The following is a 20,432-nucleotide window of genomic DNA, read 5'->3' as shown; positions in this document are numbered from 1 at the left end:
CTTAAGTTCGATTTTGTTGTTTCATGATTTTACTGTGAGAAAGTTCTGTGTTGAGGGAAATACAAAACATAACTGAGTTTATGTGATATTTTGCTTAATGTTGGTTTAGGGTTTTTTTTGTTCTGTGATCACATAATGCTGTATCATACACATGCTGCCATAGTCAATGTGCTGAGAGTAGTATATGTCATCTGCTTATTAGTAGCATGCTTCTAGATGGTGAAAAATTTACTGAAAACGGAAAAAAACCCTTCACAAAGACTGTCTTACTTCATGCTCACAGAAGCCATGTCACTCCAGCTTCATACTGCTGTCGAATAATTCCAGAATATATAGCACTGAAACATAGACCTTGTGTAATATCTAAAACTTTTATAATGCCTTAGTTATACCAAAAATCGGCATGTTCTTGAAATATGTTTTTGTTCGGGTCCTGGCACAGCCACTTGGACTTCTATTCAAAATTGCTGCATTAGCTGAATTCCCAGACCCTGACCTGCTTGGGGTTGATGCCTGGAGGGAGATTTTCCATGTGACTTTTCTCAGGAATAAATGGAAAAACAGAAAAAATGTCTCAGATTCTCTCTTGCTGAACACTAATACTGGCAGGACTGTAAAAAAATGGGAGCAATACTGTTGCTGCAGTGCATTATTCCAGATGCGAACAGGAAGGAAAGCTAAAACCAGGAAAATGTATTTTTGTCCACCAGCTTTCTACTGTACCAGAATTCTTGGAGTGGGTACAAAATATACTTTATTCCTTGAACATGATTAAAATGTGCAGTATTCTTTGCTGTGAGCTGAAAGAGCAGTTTCTCTCATCATTTAGTAAAATCTCCCATAAGTGTTCTTTAGAAAGAAGAAATAACTGAGGGGCTTTTGTAATTTGTAGCATGGAATTTCAAGTTTTTTCCCTTTTTTACTAAGAGTCATGTGAAAAGAATGTCTCAGCCAAAAAAAAAAAGGAAACTAAATCAATGGGCAATACACTTTATATTGAAATTTAACATTTCAAAATAGCGAGAAAAATAACATTGAATTAACTGAGAGTTTTTCAGGATTTGAAAAATCTTTTGTAAAATCAGAGAAATAGTAAGCAAACCAAAATTAAATGGGTCCTTACAGGCTCGCTTTCTTTGATTATATGTAAATAAAGGCTCTTTTATATACCGTTTGTTAAACTTGCAGGACTAAAATCGTAACAGCTCTTATATTTCTGACTGAAAGCTAAAGCTTCTATAATTTGCTTTATAAAAGAACATCAACAGAAGACCCTGAACACCACATTTCAGGGTTAAAAACTGACACTGCCTCTTCCAGCCACATGACTGAGCTGAAGAAATTAAGTAAATGCAAAGGAAAACTGCAAGAATCATACACTGTTCAGGAAGCTAGCTGAAATTCTTCGAATCAAATATCTAAGCATTAAATAGTAGGCTAGTAGTGTATGTAAGGAGGAACATAAAATAATGTACCACAGCTCCAGAAAGACAAAAAGGTGCCAAAAGGAAGCTTTTTTTTTTTCCTTCGCTGTTTTCCTGCTTTGAGATTCATGGCAGCATATTTGTTCCCTGTCAAGAACCTAAATGAACATGTTTTGCATGAGGGAACTGAAATGGGTTTGGGATAATGATGTTTCAGTTCAAATGTGCAGCAGAGTTCCTTCACAGCCATTAACACTTTCTGTGGGACTGGTACCAGCTCAGTTTTTATTTGTAATTAAAGTACACCATGAACAAGCTTATCAAGGCATGTTTTGACCAGTCTTGTGCCTGTCCTGAAATTCTTCCTGTGCAGCATGGTGAAGTTAGGAAGAATGCTAGCTTTTAATTAATATAGTGGCCTGGCCTTTTTCTTTCTGATTCTTTGTGTAATCAAAGTGTGGCGTCTGGGCTTTCCCCAGCCATCCGATTTGGTCCTTTCTTCAGAACAGCCAAAAAAGAGCTACTGTTGATGTTTGAGCTGTGTAAAACATAGGTGAAACCTACAATAAAAGAAAACAAAACAATTTCCCACTCCCTTGGATACCAGCTATGTAGTTGTACAGGTATTAGTTACTTGGCGTTTTAGGGGTAATAATATTAGTTAAGAGATGTATACATAAATTAGGAGATGGGGAGTTAAATTTTGAAAAAATTATAAGGTAAACTTGCTACATATATTTCAGCAATGTAGTTTACCTGCCTTGAATGTTTTTCCTACCGTGCAGTGTGCACAGTAATGTGCAAGAATAGATTCATATACCTGCGCATGAATTTTTGAAGTCAATAGTCTTTCAATGTGATACAGGCTTTTAAGAATACCTCAATGCACAGCTATGCTGAAATGAAATGGATCATAAGTCTTGCATTGTTTTTGTCCACAGGGTAAAACACCAAGTGGAATACTTAGGTCTGAAAGAAAACATTCGAGTAAGAAGAGCTGGCTATGCCTACAGGCGTGTTTTCAAGAAGTTTTTGCAGAGGTAGGGTAATACTCATGTTGAAGTATTACAGCACAGTTGTTTACACGAGGAGGGGGAAAATAAGAAATTGCAAGTTTTTAAACTTTCTCGTTTCCCACTTACACTTTCCTTTTTCCCCATTTACCTTGCTCACTATCTACGTTACACAGAGATTTCAAAGTGTCTTAAAGGCTGGCGTTGTGTCTCTGAAAGTCTTTTCATTTTTCTGTAAACTTGCCTAAGACCCCAGTTCTTTTTTTAGTGCTATGAGAGGGTTCCTCAAAGTTAAAAAGAGTTAAGGGAACTTAAGAGTTATGAGCTGCAGAGCCTGGAATCTGAGTGTCCAGCCGCTAGCCTTTGTTTACAATGTTACTGCTTTAGCACTCCCAACACTTCTTTCCCAATGACAGAAGATAGGTTAAGAAATACATGCCTGCCATTCAAGGGTAAAGAGTAACCTTAGTTTAAATTGCTCATTACATCCTTCCACTGGTGTTCAAACAGCTGGGAATGGTTAAAACTCAAACCGCTGCAGCTGCTCACTGAATGAGAGCATCAGAGCTCTGTAAGGCCAATCCTTTTTTTCAGTGTCTTAGGACCAGCTGTTATGGTGATTAACTACCTCTACTAGCTAATGAAATACTCTTAAATAAGAGCAATTTCAAGATTTATACAACATTCAGCTTCTGTTTTATAGAAGATTGAGACATACAGCTAATAAATGCCCAAACAGGGGCATTACATGAGAAATCAGCTTTTGCTGAGAATATAAAACAAAAACCCAATCAGTTGTTGCAAGGAATAGAGTATAATTAATCAGACAACACTGAACAAAATAATGCTTTAATTAGTTAGTAGCAGACAGACCTAAAATGACCTTTTTAAAAATGTGTCCCAAAGTATGGACTCAATTTTCATTATCAAACAATTTTGAATCCCTTTTTCTTCACAAACTTCAAGCCCAGACATATAAACATGAATATGCTTCAGGTTGCATTACTTAACACAGACTGTTGTGGAGACAGAATAATAGGTTAATAAGGTGCATTAAATCTAGCCTCTGCAGTTGTTGAACACTGATTGTGAGGGCTGGGCAGGTCTGGAAATCTGTATGAGAGTTCTGCACAAAGGAAAACTACCTGGTACTTCTGGAAGGTGATTAGATTTCTATACTTCACTTTGTATGTAGAGACCCACAGGCAACTGAAACCATTCTTTATGGAATTCATCCATTTGTTTCAACTTGGTGTTATTAAATTTAACTTTTTTGTTACGAGTAAAACTCCTCATGCAACCTTTCCATTCACAGTTCCCTAGCATCCAGAACAAGCTCTATTCTGACACCCTGAGTCAGTGTGAGTAAAAGTGGGCTGAGGCATGGGATGGACAGGAAATGCATGCTTGTACACTTGTTTTCATTGGGTGTTACTTGGCAGCTCTGTGTAAATGGAGACTTCTGGGCTGAATAGACTTTTATGTAAAAAACTTAACATTTGCATGCAAAAAGCCAGTCACTGAAAAGGCCTATGTGTTTCAAAGCATAACCAATCTGAAAGCTGAACTCCATACTGCCATATTTAGACACAGAGACTAACTGCTGACTGTGAACTTCTAGCAGATAATTTTTTGCAGGCAGTCATTATTTGAAATTGTTTCAGAAGCACTTTAAGAACACGCTTAATTCTTGTGCCAAAATTCTCCGTAAGATCAAATTACACAAGCTTGAAAAACCTAGATATGTGGATATCAACATGACCAGTTTAATGGGAAGCATGCACAAGTACATCAGAGGAAGGTGCTATTTCTAAACAGCAGTGAACAATGATAGAATTATCACATCATAAAATTGTGAAATGCTTAATTATAGAAATGCATGTTATAGAATAATCCGTTTCTTCTGCCCTGTAGACTTGTCATACCAATAAAATGAATGAAGTTAATTTGAGCTTAGGAAAAAGGAGAATTTAAAATGTATTCTTATTTTGTACTGAAGAGCCTTACTTTTATTAAAAGGTCTTAAATCATGTTTTTCCCCATGCCCTCGTTTACAGCTCAGAAGATGTAGGAAAGAATTTGTAACATGCTGAAATGCAGTGTCAAATTCTGTTGGGTGGAAGGTAGCAGTTTCAGATGCCTTTATTAACATCAGCTCCTTTAAATTCAGACTGGCTTAGACCCCCTTATACAACTATACTATTGGCAGTACATGATGAACCCGCAAAAGAGGCTGTTAATCAAATAAGCTGGGAGTTATTTTAACTTCCAGCTCCACACTAGGTTGCATCCATTTATCCCATCATACAGTTAAATTACTTAATTGTCTGTAAACATAGATTATGTAAAATACACTTCTGTATTTAAGATGGTATAAGAGCTACCTTGTTGCACCACCATGCATACTACCTGGGCGTTTGTTAACTGATAATAGATTTGACCATGATAATATCAGTACAGCCTTTGAATCCTACTTGAACTATTCATAAGTTAGCTTTCTCTTTTCATATAATTGCTATTCAGAGGTGTTTGGGTTTTGTGACACATTCCTTTTTAACTGTTTGCTATTTTTCTTTCTGTGGTATAATTTAAGTTGCATGACACTTTCTGCTTCCTGGCTGGATACCATTTTAGATATGACAATAATGAGTAATGAACATTCCCTTAATGAATTTTCTAACAATTCCATGTGAGATTTTTGAGAACATTTTATTAGGAGCTGCCTAAAGCTTCTTAAGAAATAAGAACTTCGGCATTACAACAAACTGAACTTCATACTTTATCACTTTTCTCATTAGTTGAATAGTTTTACTAATAAGCATGATTTGGTTTATATAACTCAAGTATGCTTAAGGCGTTAAAAAAAATTGTCAAGAGTAAAGAACATAAAAGATTTGGGGGAGGAATTTATCACAACATATTTAGCTGTTCTCCAGTCTCATTGTCAAAGGACTCTCAACAGCTGCTGCCAGGGAAGTTACTGGTCTGTAGACATGCTCAGGCAGCTAAAGCCCATCAGTGCTCCTTGGTGGGCAGTGGAACAAGGCGGCTTTGTAACTCCAGCCTGGCAATTCCAAAAGCCCAAGTCTGAAAGAGCAGACAGTTTAAAAGGGGCTGCAACCTGGCATCCACCTCATTTTCAAGGCTTAAAGAGAATACCATGAGACAGAAGACTACTTACCTGTTTCTACCAAAGACATGGTATTATAGCACTTCCCTGCCTCCTTCCCTAGCCCTCTGTGTGGTCAGTTCTTAGTGTTCCCTCCAGGTAGCAACAACATCACTGTATCTTCCATCTTGTATCAGGCACTGAGCCAAAGGCTTTCTGGGATAAAGCCAAGAATGGCTCCTTTCTAAATGCAGACCAGCTGTTTAACAGGTGAGTTAGGAGCATGAGCTGGCCACTTGCTTAGGAACACAAAAGGCCTTTGTAAGAATAAGACAGAGAAGGCTTGAGTGGGAAATTGGCCGTGTGCTTGGGAATGAATCTAGACTACCAAGGGTGTAGGTACTTGAATCTGGACCATAAGTCATTGCTAGTAAATAACCTTGCCCTGGACTTAAGGAGGTCACAGCAGAACCTTCTGTAATTAACTACTGCAGTTACCAAATAGTAACGTAGGATCTGGAAATGGGAGACTTCTGGACACTGTTGACCTTCTCATTGCAGTTGTTTAGTCTTGCTAAACAAGTAACCTCTTAATACTTGCATCTCCCCACACTCCAAGCTTCTGTAAGTCCTGCTGGAATTGTCAACCATCCTGACTAAGAGTCAGTGGTATTCTGCTGCTGCTATTTGATGTTAAGTTTTAATCTCTTCTGCTTGCTGTTTAAGGTATGCCATCCTGACTAAAGCAACTTGGCCTACCTGGAAAGGAGAAGAGAAGCAAGGAGTTCTCCACTTGCTTCAGTCAGTCAACATGGATCCTGACCAATACCAGCTTGGGAGATCCAAAGTCTTCATCAAAGCTCCAGAGTCTGTAAGTGTGGCAGAACACGAGTCTTTAAATATGAAACTGTTTTGCTGAAATTGAAGTCTGATCCACTCAGAAGTTGAGCCATGATATCTGCAATGGTGGGAGAAGCATAAGAATGTAAGTCACGCTGGGCAGGTCTGTCACAGGTGCCTTGACTCTGTATGGGATTCTAGGCTCTTTTATAACAGGCACAATACCTAAGGACCCTGCGTGATTTTGACACTAACATAAGGATCATGAAATACATCAAGAGGAGATGGGATATGAAGATGCTTTGGTGTCATACGAAGGAATATCATGACATGAAAACGTACCTATGACCATTAGGCCAAGAAAACTGGTCCTGTTCTCAGTACAAGAACTACTGATGCAAGTAGAACAGCCCCCAGTTATAGTAAGGGTATGTTACACAACATTGAGTAAATCAATGTTCCAGAATGACTGCAACTTGAAATCCCCATTCAAAGAGAGCATTAAGGAAATTAAAGGGACATCATAAGGCTGGTTTTATCCTGTGGCTGCTAAACTGCACAAAATCTGCTGGAAAAAATTTTTCACATCACTGTTCAGGAAAGTTGTCAAGTTCAAAAATATGCTTTACTCACCATCAGGTATTTTTATTTATCAGAAGCAATTGGGCTTAGTGTGTATAGCATACCTTGCAGTTGAGCATTAGGTGCTTACTTGGTGCTTTACCTGAAGTTACATGTCAAAATAAAAGCAGAACACCTCTTTTGCCATCATTTCCTTTTCCAGAAACATATTTTTTCCTCTGTAGAGCAACAGTAATTCAGGCAATGACACTGTTGTGCACAATCATATGGGAAGAGCTCTGTTAAAGGGGAAAAGGTAATACTTCTCTGAGTCCTAACAGAAATTATGTTGTTTCTACCATAAATAGTGTAAGATAGTATCATCTCCGCTCAGGAATAATGAGACTTTACATTCCTGCCACCTGAAACACATGTTTATGTAATAAAGCATGTAGTGTTCAAGATGTAGGTTATTAGAATACTTAGGTGCATGTTGGCAAAGCAGGAAAAATGGTTAATTCAACTTAGTCATTGCAAGCAACATCTTGGCTAGCCAGTTATAAGGACATAGCTTTATCTGCCTTCCTCTGTAGCACAGGACATGATTTATTTCCTAAGATTATTGGGAAGTTTTGTCTTACAAAGTCAGTGCAATAGCCTTGGACATTAATGGGTGTCTCTGATACCTGTTCTTGTTGACGTTACAGTTGTGGCTTTTAGTTGTTTACTGATGACCTCAAGTTTATTAAAGGATGGTGACAGGTACGCATTCTGGTCAGGTATCTATCTGAACTAATACAGACAACATAGTTGTCTGTAATTACAAGGGACCAGAATGAGTCATTTAAGCAACATCTTCCAGTCCTGTGTTCATTATCTTACATGCTAGCAAACCTGATTTTCTTCTTTTCACTGTGAAGTTATTTTGCATCCATGCCAGTCATTGCAGTTAGGTACAAACCAAATACAATCTCAGTTTGAGAGATAAACAATTAAGGGAAAAAAAACTTTTTTCCTGTCAGGGTGACAGATCAGTGGAACAGGCTGCCCAGAGAGGTTCTGGAGTCTGCTTCCCTGGAGACATTCAAAACCCACCTGGACGTGGTCCTGTGTGCCCTGCTTTAGTGTCCCTGCGCAAGCCAGGGGGTTGGACCTGATGGTCCCCAGAGGTCCCTTCCAACCCCTACCATTCTGTGATTCTGTGAAAATTGTAAAGTATTTCTGTGTCAGTTTTAAGTAATAAATCATACAACAAACTATCTTCCTTTCCTGGCTGCTGAAATACCCTAAGCTTGGTATGTTTGCCTCTTATAAGAGTGCAGACTTTCAGCAGTCATATCTTCACAAGTAGGGTGGGTCTTATTCCTGGGTTGTTTGTTTTCGTGGTGTGGGTTTTTATTTTTTCTCCTCAAAGGAAGAAATGAAATAATTTGCTGGTGTCTGTCTTCTGCTTAATAGCCAAGTGGCAAGTGCTCACAGGATTGACGGATCTAGCTCCCCTTCACTCTGAAATGGCCAAAATGTTAATATTCTGTACCCCGACATCAAATGTTACGTGGTTGTTTCTAGGAGGAAGAAATGGTTTTCCAATGGATGCGTCTTCCCATTCTAATGCATGGTCCTGGCTGGATGTATATGCCATTTAGTGGTATATCTGAGTTTTACTGAAGGGCAGTTCTGCAGGTTAAGACAACATGAGGTTGACTGGAAATAGTGAAACTTTTTTGGGTTGCACTTTGATTTTAATTTAAATTAATGCTTTCAATTACTGTATACATTGTCTTTAAAAAATTTTTTTGAAAAGCCATGAAATCCATTTTTAAACAAGTACTAAAAATAGTCTGGCCTTTGAAGTTGAAAAATCTTCTGTGATCTGCATATTCTAAAGCTTGATTTATGTCTTTCAGTATCAGAGACAATCATCTCATATCACTAAAGTGTTGGCTTAGGGTTATATTACCTTTGAGAAAAATAATATTTCAGATGGTAAACAAAAATTTTTCTTTCTAACACCAAAGAGAGCACCTGTTGCGGTTAATCAGATGAAAAATACTTGATTTGTTCAGGCATGTGAGGGGGGGCTTTAGAATACATACTTTAGGAAAGAATTTATGCAGTATTTTTATTTTATTACTTTTGAACCATATTTTAAGTAATTGTTTTCATTGAACTTCCTTAATTGTGATCTTCAACTGCAGATGATAGACTATTTTGCATTGAGATTTTGCAGTTAGCATTATTGTTAGAGAAATAAATGCTGAGTGTTCATGAGAGACAACATCAATATTCTTAGCATAACCTGAATTGCACAAGGCTTGATCATGCCCCTACTGAAGCTGAGGAAGTTCTTGCATCAGCACCACTCATGTCTGTGTGCTGAAACCCTATCTAGTGATGTGTGTTTATGAAGAGATTTATTTTTTTAAGAGTTTGCTGTAGATGGAGAGTTTCCAACTGTGAAATAAGGTTTTATGGGTGGCAGAAAGGAGGTTTCATTATTTACATTTCCATCAAACACCTGAATGAATTACTCTGTACAAAAGCAAGTGAGGTTCTGCGGAAATGGTTTCAATCAAGTTTCGTTTTAAAGATCAATATGAACAGCAGTATTTTTCTAGATTTGCATGATTTAGGGCAGCAAATTAGAAAAGCATCCTAAAGCCCAGGTTTGCTTCTTGATATACGTGTTTCTACTAATTTTATCTCTTTTGAAAGCTAGAAGTCCTTATGAATATTCAACACACAGTAGAGGGAAATAGTAAGCAACAGTCATGCCAGTGGACTGATTTAGCACTGTAATTGTTAGCAAATCATTAACTAAACTTGTAGTGAAATATGCTGTATCCTAACATAATTATTGAAGTTGTTCTAAATCATTAAATGTATATATATTTTAGTGCGACTTGGGAAATTTTCAAAAAGGGGGATGTACCTTTCATTTCTGTTTGATATATCAGCATTTCCTTATGAATCCTGACAGCATTTTAGATCCCAAAATCTTATTATGTCATACTGAAATACAAGATCATAGTTGTAAAACCTGCAGCCAGCCAACAAACTTCACTGCTGGGAAAGAATGGAGCCAATGGACATGAGTACGAAATTCAGACAGGGGAGAAAGTTACATGTGGATGCAGTTAATTCTCTTGCACGTTGCACAGATCTCCATAGACATGGTAACATTCTGACAAGACACATGGCAATCTGGAGAATGTAAAGATGGAAGTTAGATGGATGCCCAGTGGAGAACTTTCAGTTGCACCGGTAGAATGCTTCAGAGAATCCATATTCCTCTTCCTTCATCATTGGGTATCAAGATTAATGGGTAGATTGGTAAGAGCCAGAACTACTTAAGCATCAGGGATTTCTTCCAGAGAGGCTTACCTTAACATTCTGATCTCAGATCCCATAGCTGTGGTAGAGGCACCAGCTTGGATCTAGAGTGAAATGCACTGGAAAGTTGTTGAAAGTAAAATATGGCTTTTTCTTGAACTTTTCCTGCAAAATGTTTGACCTGCTCTCCTGTCTCCTTGTACAGCTATTTTTGTTAGAAGAGATGAGAGAAAGGAAGTATGATGGGTATGCCAGGGCCATCCAGAAGGCATGGAGGAAATATGCAGCCAGGAAAAAATACGTACAAATGAGAGAAGAAGGTAGGTTGTAACTTCTGATGGCAGATATTTCACACATGGTTCCAGGAACAGAAAGACTACCACAAGAGATGAAGGAAATCACCCTCTGTAGAGCAAAGTGTTGCATTGCAGATGACTGCCTAAGAATGACTGCAAATTATTGGACCCCTGAGGTACCATTAATGAGGGTGGCTGTTCTGCATGCATGGATTTCTTGGACCACCCAGTGTTTCACTCTCAAAACAAAGCCAGACTGAGCAGGACAGAGATCAGGGATGTTCCAGAAGTGGAAAAGGAAAAGATTCCCACAGTTATACAGGACCTATATGGTCTGTAGATTATACAAATCAGTCCAAGGGCTATAATGCTTAGTTGTATGTGTGACCTGGGTTACTTGAATGAACAGCATGCTGGGTTTGGAAAGCCTTAATCTTTAATTTCCAGCAATGGATTAGAAATTCCTTAGTTCCGGAAGTGCTCCTGATTCATCAGAAAGGCTGAGCTTGCCATCAGTGTATTTCTTTAGGAATGGATTTAATTATCACATGGATCCTCATCTAAAGGATTAGTAGCAGTGCTTCACTGTTTTTTTTCTTATTATAAACAACTAGGTTTTCACTTCTTCCCAAAAAGTTCTGCTTGAAAGAGTTAGCTCTTTCAGATCATGAGTTTAGAAAAATTTAGTAAATACTATTAATCAATGTCTATTTTTGGTATTTAAGCATCAGATCTATTGCTGAACAAGAAAGAGAGAAGGTGGAACAGCATTAACAGGAATTTTGTGGGAGATTACATAGGCATGGAGGACCATCCAGAGCTACGCCAGTTTGTGGGAAAACGGGAGAAGATTGATTTTGCAGACACTGTAATTAAGTATGATAGACGGTTTAAGGTAGGTTTAAGAGCAACATCCACTAATGATTAATTCTGCTAGGGAGTTACGTCTTTACCATCCTTTCAGAGAAACTCCTCACCATGTTAGTGTCATACCGTGTGGGATACAAGCTTGAAAAGTGTCTTTGACCTAAGAGACACATAGGGAAGCAGTTACACCCTTGTGATCAGAACATTGCCATTGTCAAACCTATTGTCGCAGGATGAAGGCTTTGTGGGACTTGCTGGGCAGAAAGCTACATCAGTTAGGAAATGAGGAGCAAAGCTATATTCCTGTCCTGTGCAATTTGACTCTGAGCTCATGTGATTAATCACATCAATTTTTCTTTTTTACTTGAACCAAAGACTAACAGTATTGCCCCAAATCATAGTACATTACATATCACTGGAACAGCATCACAACATGAGTGCATTCATCTCCACATAGCTATGCATTTTCAGACAATTTTGTGTTTCAGACCGTGAAGCGAGATCTTGTCCTCACTCCGAAGTGCATATACCTGATTGGGCGTGAAAAGATAAAGCAGGGTCCAGAGAAAGGCCAAGTGAAGGAAGTCTTAAAACGAAGGATGGAAATGGAGAGAATCCTTTCTGTTTCTCTAAGGTCAGTACCTTGAAAATATTTTTCCATTGACAGAGAAATTTGTGTGGGACAAGGGGGAAATAAGTTGATGAAGGGTGAATTTCTTAAGCTGTATTAATTGAATCTTGTAAACAAAGAAAGCTGAAGCCTTGTTTTCACACCAAGCCCTAGTAAGTGTTACAGCCATAGATGTTTATGTGTTTATAGCCAACGCACAAACATTTTCTGACTAATTGTTAAAATGTTTCACTTGCACTGGGTCTCATCTATCTGGTGTATCCCCCAAAATGTATTCTGTGAAGCATATATTCACCATGCATAAGCAAGGTCTTGTAAGTTTTGGCTCAAGCTTGTATCCCAGAAATAATTCTTACTTCTAGAAGTACACCTTGTATATGTCCACTGCTTCCTAAAGTGGTATTCTCTCTCCGGTGAGCTACTAAACCCTTTGTTTCTAGTTGGATTTCACATAACTTCTGTTGACTGAATGACAAGCCAATCCCAGATTGCAGGAAATAGCTGAGGTGTCCACACAGAGCTGAGAAACCCAGTTAGGTGAGCAAAAACAGGAAGAAACTGCCCAGGAGACCAGTGGATTCTTGCTTCTTTAATTTTATCCCTTTGAAAATGAGTGAAAAAAGTCTCTGGATACTTCTGCCTCCGTTGTTGCAGTTCATCGAGCTGGTAGCTGAGTGTAATTTAATACTAAAGAATACCAATCCAGGGCAACAAGTGTACTTTAAATATTGAAATAAATTACTATTTTAACAGAATACAAGTCTACACTTGTGAACTGTGTATTGATAGTTACTACAAAAGATTTTTAGTATATGGTAATAAAACGCTCCCATTAGCGCAACTAGAAATCTTCTCACAGACATTATCCAGTACTTAAAACCAGCAGATTTCATATTTTTGCAGAATTCTTCACAGCCATTTCAAGATTAGGGAAAGACCTGCAAGATGTGTCTGCTCCCAGTACCATTTTCAAAACCTGTGGTTTATTTCTCATACATCTTTATAACAAAAGCTGCAACAAAGTAACTGTAGTAGATCTAGGTTAAAGGTGAGAGCAGAACCGGTCTTAATGCTCCAAGTTTGGACCGTGTGCTGTGAAACCTTGAGCAGATTGCAGCCAGACGCTTGAATTGGGCCGGTAGCATTCCAAAGGCAGAGTCATATTGAGTCAGCTGAAAGGATGGCTGCCTGCCAAGTTACTGAAAGCTGTTACACTCACCTCACATGTACATAACAGTTCTACAGAACCTTCTGAAGCAAACCCAAATGCGCTTAACTAAGCAGAGGAAATATGTACGTTACATTATGTCTAATAATGTTTTGAGCTTAGCTTATTGATTTTGTTTTAAGAAACACTGGGTTTTGTATATGCTAAAAGTAGATTCAGAATTACAAGCTATCAAACTGTCCAGGTATTCCTCCAAAACCAAACCATAAGATGCATGGCCTGATTTCAAAATGGGTCTTAATTAAGGGATCTCTTAACTCTGTATTGAGGCAGCTCAGTAGTAACAGAACGCTCTGGCTGCAGAGGCTGTAAGAGGTACTGCTTCTCTCAAATCTGGGATAATCTTGTCTCAGTGACAAGAGTTAGCACTTGTAATACTTAACTCTCTTTGATTAGTGAAACCTTTAGTACATATATTACCTACTACGTATTTAGGGGGAAAAAAAAAACCACCAAAAAAACCCAAAACAGTTTTTCAGATGTCAGACTCAAAGCAAAAATTGCATTAGCTCTGACTTGCATTATCTCATGTGTCTTCAAAACTCGACTTTGTTGTCCCTATAGTTTAAATTTACTATACCTCTAAGATAATTCATTTCTGAATGGCTTTGAAGTGAATATCAAACCTCTGCACTGGAAGAAAATAATTGCAACAACGTTTTCCATTACCTTATCCGGAACAGATTTAGGTCTATTCTGTACTGTAGCCTCAAAGTTTTATAAATTTCCATTCTTTTGTTCTATTTTTCATGCAATATTAAATTTTAACTAAATCAATACAAAATGAAACATATTGTAGGTGGACGGGGGAGAGAGGATAACTGAATTCTTGCATTGCTACCTAAACAGTAGTAGTTCTCAAGAAACCCACGGGCAACATATTGATGTAAGCTTGTATCAACAGTTATACACAATAAAGGCAGAATAGTTAGCACTACTGACATGTATTAACAGCAATTAACACTACAGAACAGTTTAAATTACTAAAGGAGCCCTTTAAAGTGCAAAATGCCCAACTTGGAATTTGTTCAGGGTACTGAGAATGACAGCCCATACTCTCATGGAAATGTTCTTGTGTTCCCAGTAACAATAAATAACTGAACTTTATCATTCATCTGATAAGGAGTGATGTGGGACACCCTAACAGTATTGTGAACTCAGACTCTTTGCCAGATCAGCAAAAATAGGACCACTGACTGGATAATATTTACCATGGATCTTGGGCTTTTCTTACACATATTGTTCAGAACCTTGCTGAGGCTCTAGATTTGCTTGATGATAGGAATGGAGATTATGCTCTTACTCAAGTTTTATAGATATTTTTTTAATTGCTATTTTGAATACTAATTAGGTAAGTTCATAGTTTCATGCACCCTTTTCCAAACTGTGGGAAAGATTTCAGAATTTGAAAGGAGATTATTGAGTGCACAGGGGGTAGGTAGATTTTTAGAAAAACAGTCTCATCCTTTACCTAATGTGGGTTATAATTGTATTTTCATACCCAATAGTCAAGAGCACCTCTAGCAGCACTGTGAAGCTATTTTTAGTTCTGCATAAAAAGGTACTCACAGTCTGTAGAGGGAGTAATAATCTTCAGTAACCAGATGAAAAGCAAGGGTCAGAAAGCTAGAGTTGTTTCCCTCTGAGATTTATAGAGTCAGCAATCAGGCAAACCAGCTGGAAGAAGAAAAGGGAGCAGGCTCAAAGTGGAAGGCTGTTGATGGCTAGGTAATTAGGATCAGAAAACAGTGATGAAGGCAAATAGATATAATTTTGTCTCTGATAGAAGGTGGAGGCTTTTTCTTTCTGATCTGAATGTTCTTTGAGTTCCATGTGCGCTATAATCAATTTACTTTTGGAGTTACTCTGAAATATTGAAGCAATACATATATAGATTTAGGTGAGCTATCAGCACCTTCTTTGTGTGATGTATTGCTGTGCAAATCACTGAAAGACACTGTTTCTTTGTGATAGGTATGTAACTTTGGCTTGCCTTTCACCTGGCTGCTAAAGCGACCTGCCTGGTTTTCCTCAGCCTTAACCACTGCGATGCAGATGTTCTCAGTTGTGAATTATATATACTGCTTTTTAGAAAAAGGGTGAAAACTTGTAATGAATGTTAATTCTAAATCCAACAGGATTTGAAAGGTCCATTTCTCCACGGAGAAATGCAAACCAAGTGTACTGTTTTCACTTAGTAGGTGACATCTAATGTATTGAAATAAATTGCTATTATAAAATAGTATGTATGTTGTGATACTAGTAATAGCAGCAGAAGATGGACCAACAATATTGACAAAAGAGCAGAGAAGCTTTGCCTTCAGACTCTGCCAGGAATACTTAAAAATATCTAGCTAATGCTCCTTTCTTTGTTGGTTGGACTCAGTTTTGTGAAATATCACGCTGGTGATGTGGTAATTGTTTTGTGATAACCTTAAGCGATTCTCAGCTCTGCACAGTTGTCGAAAGTCCTGTGCTGTCTCTTGTCCCAGCCACACATTTTCCTATGCTAGCTAGCACTCGGGGAGACACTGAAAAGTAAGGGAAGGAAACAAAGCTACAAGAAAAAGGCAGGGGATGGATTCTAGCATGAGGGAAGGAACAGAAATGCGTATGAGCAAAAAGGGTGAGGGGCAGAGGAAAAGCTGCCCCTTCTGACAGCAGAACAATGTTCATTTGATTTAAACTGGTTATGAAATCACACATTAAATTAGAGGTTTCTTGTCACTTCTAATCCAGTGCAAATGTGGGTGGCTGCCCAAGGGGTGGTCCCCTCCCTCTGTCATTATGCTCGCTCCATTTTCTTGTGTCTGATCTAGCACTGTGCTCCCATGCAGTGACCTGGTTCTGTAAGCTCATCCAGTGGGCTGCTAACCAGCTTCAAACTACAGTTAGTTTCCTATGGGATCAGCAAATTGAACCAGAGCATCCTATGCTATTCAAGTCAGGAAGTAAGGGGTGGGCTCATGGCCTCCATTTTCAGGTCTTCCAGTTTTATTTAGAAAGCTTCGTTTATACCTCTTTGTACAGAGGATGCAGAAGCAGACGGGCACCAATGTAGTTATAGGTAAGAAGTATGCCAACAGGCTAAAAGGAAAAACAATACACATACATATAAACAAATACCAAGCATGCTGGAACAATAGTAATCATGGCTAGGACACAACAACTGTTTTTACTATGGGGACTCTGGAAGGGCAGAAATCAGCCTTGCAAATTATGGATGTGGATATAATTTTCTGTGAAGTAGTTTGCAGCGTCTTCAGCAGGTGTAAATAGAAGTTGATTCTAAGGTGGCAATGGAACCCAAAGTGTGTGGGTTTTATACTGTGCTAAACCAGTCCAAGCTAAAGCCAATGAAAAATTGAAAGCTTTCATTCCATATTTGCTTGCTTTGGGTTTCACTCTTAATTTAGTAACCTTCAAGTTTCCAGTTCACCTCTAATCACAAGTTTTGCCATTACTGAAAAGATGAGCTTTAATTGTAACTTTAATAGCACATGTAATTACTGTAAAACGACTAGGTAGTATTCCTGTTTCTGAAAAAAGATTGTTTCAGATATTCCATTATCAAATCCTGAAAAAAACCCCAAACCTGTTGTCAGAAAGCACAACTCTATAATCAGTGCTTCTTGGACTTCATTACGTTTTTAAAAATGTTATTATAATGCTGGCTATATTTGCCGATGAGATTTTAATCTAAATGGTATATGCTCTGATTTCAGCACAATGCAGGATGACATTTTCATTCTACATGAACAGGAATATGACAGCTTGCTCGAATCGGTATTCAAAACAGAATTTTTAAGCCTCTTATCAAAACGATATGAAGAAAAAACACAAAGAAAACTACCTCTGAAATTTAGCAATACGTGAGTGATTTTTTTTTTTTTCAATAGGCTTTTAAGAATAAATAACCTTTGTTCTTGCTGCTAAGGCAAATGAGTGAGTGCTTGCTGACGCTTGCTGGCAAATGAGTGAGCTCCTGCCACTATGTTTTGTTTTAAAATAAGAGGCAGCGCAGAGTAAAAGTCTATATGTGCAAGGAAACCAGACTTTCTGATTAGCTCCTCAGAGTAGTAGGTTAGGATTGTACCTGGGCCCCCTGCCACTTTCCACTGTCTGCGTACATAGGAGAGTTGCCTTTGTTCTAGTGAATGTGGAATCAGGCTCAAGGGTCTGCAGCTCTGTGCCCGCAGAACTGTGGTGCCACAGCAAGGGTCAAGCCACCAACTGTGCCATTGATGTGCAACCGTAGTGCAAGCTCTGTGCTGGCTGCTGTTTCCTAGTGTGAGAAGGGAGCATATTCTTCCAACTCCTTAACCTTGACCTAGGAGTGGAAACATGGTGATGAAGAGTTTGAAAGCCAATTCCGGAGACATAATGTAACAGTCTGAAATTCTGAAGTTTGTTGTGGGGACAGAGGACTGCAGGCTGAGAGGAAATTCTAAAGGAGTCTCATTAAGTAGATGATACTGGGAACATTTTTTAGAAACAAGCCTGAAAAACTACAGCATGTTTGATGTGCATTTTATCTGTAAGGACGTGCTGAAAACTATCCCAACAAACATGTGCATTTGTTAATACTCCTACCTGTTGAGCAGATTAGCAACAGCAGGCCTTGGATTTGTGCGTTTATTTCCTTCGAAAAAGTGGAAGAAGTATAAAAACTAATAGGAGATTATTATTTTAGTTTGGAAAGGATGTAGGAGGACAATTGAAGTGTGGAACATCCCTGGAGCATATACTCCTGTACACTGGGAATCCAAAGCCAGTACCAGGAGTAAATTTTTTGTTCACGTAAGATATCATGTATTTTACTTCTGGGGTCTTGCCCAAAACCAAACCATAACTTCCTTAGCTTGTACCTGGTTACAGTTCAGAGCAGATGGATAGTGTGGAAAAGCTGGGAAAGAATATATATATTTGTGTGTGCACATGTGGAAAATATTTAAATGGGAAAGATGGTAGTACATATATATGCAAAAATGTTTCCTCCCAGAACATGCATAAGGCCAACTCCTAAAGCAGATATTGGCATATGCATGCCAATGTATATACATATATATACACATCTAATGTATATGTACATCTAATGTTATATACAGAAGAACGTTTAGGAACGGAGCACTCTAGCTTGCTCCAGTAGAGCCTGCTGCAGAGGCAGTACTGTTTGATGGCAGCCACATCTCTTATTCAGACCTTTGCACATTTTTCCTCAAAGCTCACTGTACTCTCCATCCTCTCCAGGGCATCTTAAACTTCCTTTGAGTAGCTCTACCAGGAAAGTTAAAACATCAGTTAAGAAGAACATTTTTAAAAGCATGAAAAAGCTATTTACTGAGGTGTTCTGTCAGCTAAGCCACTCAGGGAATACAGATTCTCAGTCTAAGCTTCTCATTTTTCTATTTCTAAGTTATCTGCTGCCAAGTGATCTTATCCTGATCTGAGATAGAAAGGATTTCTGTTTTTTTTTTTAATTCATGTGTTCATGTCCTTACATTAGACTTGAAGTGAAGCTGAAAAAGGAGAGCTGGGGGCCCTGGAGCAGTGGTGGTTCTCGACAAGTGCAGTTTATGCAAGGCCAGGGCGATATAGCCATTCTCAAGCCAAGTAATAAAGTGCTGCAGATCAGCATCGGACCAGGGCTACCAAAGAACTCCCGTAAGTATGAAATTCAATTAGAAATCAGTGAATGGTTTTGAAATTTAGAGAATGGTTGATTCTTTTATCTCCTTGCTTCTAGCCTCAGCATGTTCTTTATTATTTCTCTGTAACACTTGAAAGAAGATCCAGGTTATAGATCCTAATGACACAGCAACACTCCCTGCTGCTTTACAGTCATGCTGGAATTTTATTACTTTCACTATATACCAACCGTTCCTGAAATGTCTGAAATTCTTTGCCCTGTGGCAAAAGAAATGAGGGCATTTAATCATGTGACATAGCACAAATGGCACAATTAGCCAAGCATTTTGAGGAAGAGTCAGTCACTCTGCTGTGAGCTCCTGAAGTTCCTGTAGGCTTGTAGATGAAGAAAGGTCTGCATCAGGACAGGACAGGTTGTGATAAGAAGAAAGGCAACCTTTGTGTGTCACCAGAGATTGAGCTGCAAATATTCCAGCCTCTTAGGTTTCGTGTCCTACCTTTTTCTCATATTAATTACTGATCAGAAACAGTATAATCAAAAGTACTGCTGTGCCAGCTCTCCATTGTTTATAAACAAGTTCATAAAGGTAACACTCTTTTGAGCCTCATTTACTGTAGTCTTGAGACAGCTTTACTTTGTATTCTGTGGCTGAACTGGATCACAAAAGGGGGAATATACCTAAGTCATCCTTGTTGCACCTAATGCTTTAGCACAACCTTGCCAACACTGTAGGAGTCAGATTCATTATTCCTGAAGATAAGCTCGTTCTGATCACAGAGTACGGGTCTGATAGACAGAAGGACTTACCTAAGTAATTGTGAAAGGCTAACAAAATGTTGCTGGTTTCTTTTAGGTCCTACTAGACGGAACCTTACCCAAAGTAGAGGGTATTCCCACAGGTCTCAAAGTCAGACTTATCCTATGAGAGCTGCACCACCTCCTCCTGGTAAGTCCTCTTAGCCTTGGGCAAAACCAAAATTCCAAATTCATGCTTTCATCCTCTGGTAATTTTTATCCGTTAAAAAAACCCAGTAAAGGTTTAAAATCCTCTTTAAAAGATCCTGTCAGGAAAATGTACATTGTAGGCATTTTTTGAAGTGCATTGTTGGAGCCTGCAGACAATCAAACTGGTATTCCACCAGAGATATCCTGGTTGTCATGGATGCTGGCATGTTCAGCCGCTTAGTGTAAGACTCTGAATCTAAAACTAACCCCATAGCCTTCTCCATTTTCCTATCTTTGCAAAAGCTATACACTTACCGAGCCACAGACTGTGCTTTGCAATGAAACCGCTTTCGTGCCAATAAACAAGAGAATGCAATTTATGTCTCATTGTCCTACCCTATTACACAATCATTTTTGTGTATGCTGAGTACTGAGGCATGTCAGCAGTGCTAGTAAGCAGCATGGCTTTTTCTGTGTGGGATTGATGCCATTAGGGTGTTTTACTTCTGCCCTTGAGAGATATGATTAATTTAGC

General features: G+C 38.5%; 1 protein-coding gene across 2 annotated transcripts in view; it reads left to right on the top strand.

The window, feature by feature from the left end:
• The window catches only part of MYO1E (myosin IE), a 99,324-nt gene that overhangs the window by 66,402 nt on the left and 12,490 nt on the right, over positions 1-20,432 (top strand). For both annotated transcript variants that reach the window (XM_064456514.1, XM_064456513.1), the window contains exons 18-25: positions 2,366-2,464; positions 6,273-6,417; positions 10,486-10,600; positions 11,302-11,471; positions 11,932-12,077; positions 17,028-17,174; positions 18,809-18,966; positions 19,806-19,898. In XM_064456514.1, the coding sequence (XP_064312584.1) occupies positions 2,366-2,464; positions 6,273-6,417; positions 10,486-10,600; positions 11,302-11,471; positions 11,932-12,077; positions 17,028-17,174; positions 18,809-18,966; positions 19,806-19,898 (1,073 nt within the window). The remainder of the gene's footprint in view (positions 1-2,365; positions 2,465-6,272; positions 6,418-10,485; positions 10,601-11,301; positions 11,472-11,931; positions 12,078-17,027; positions 17,175-18,808; positions 18,967-19,805; positions 19,899-20,432) is intronic.

This window comes from Phalacrocorax carbo, chromosome 7 (assembly GCF_963921805.1).
Source record: "Phalacrocorax carbo chromosome 7, bPhaCar2.1, whole genome shotgun sequence".
Lineage (NCBI taxonomy): Eukaryota > Metazoa > Chordata > Aves > Suliformes > Phalacrocoracidae > Phalacrocorax > Phalacrocorax carbo.
Note: the sequence above shows the minus strand (reverse complement) of the source record. Positions and strands in the feature narration are given on the sequence as shown.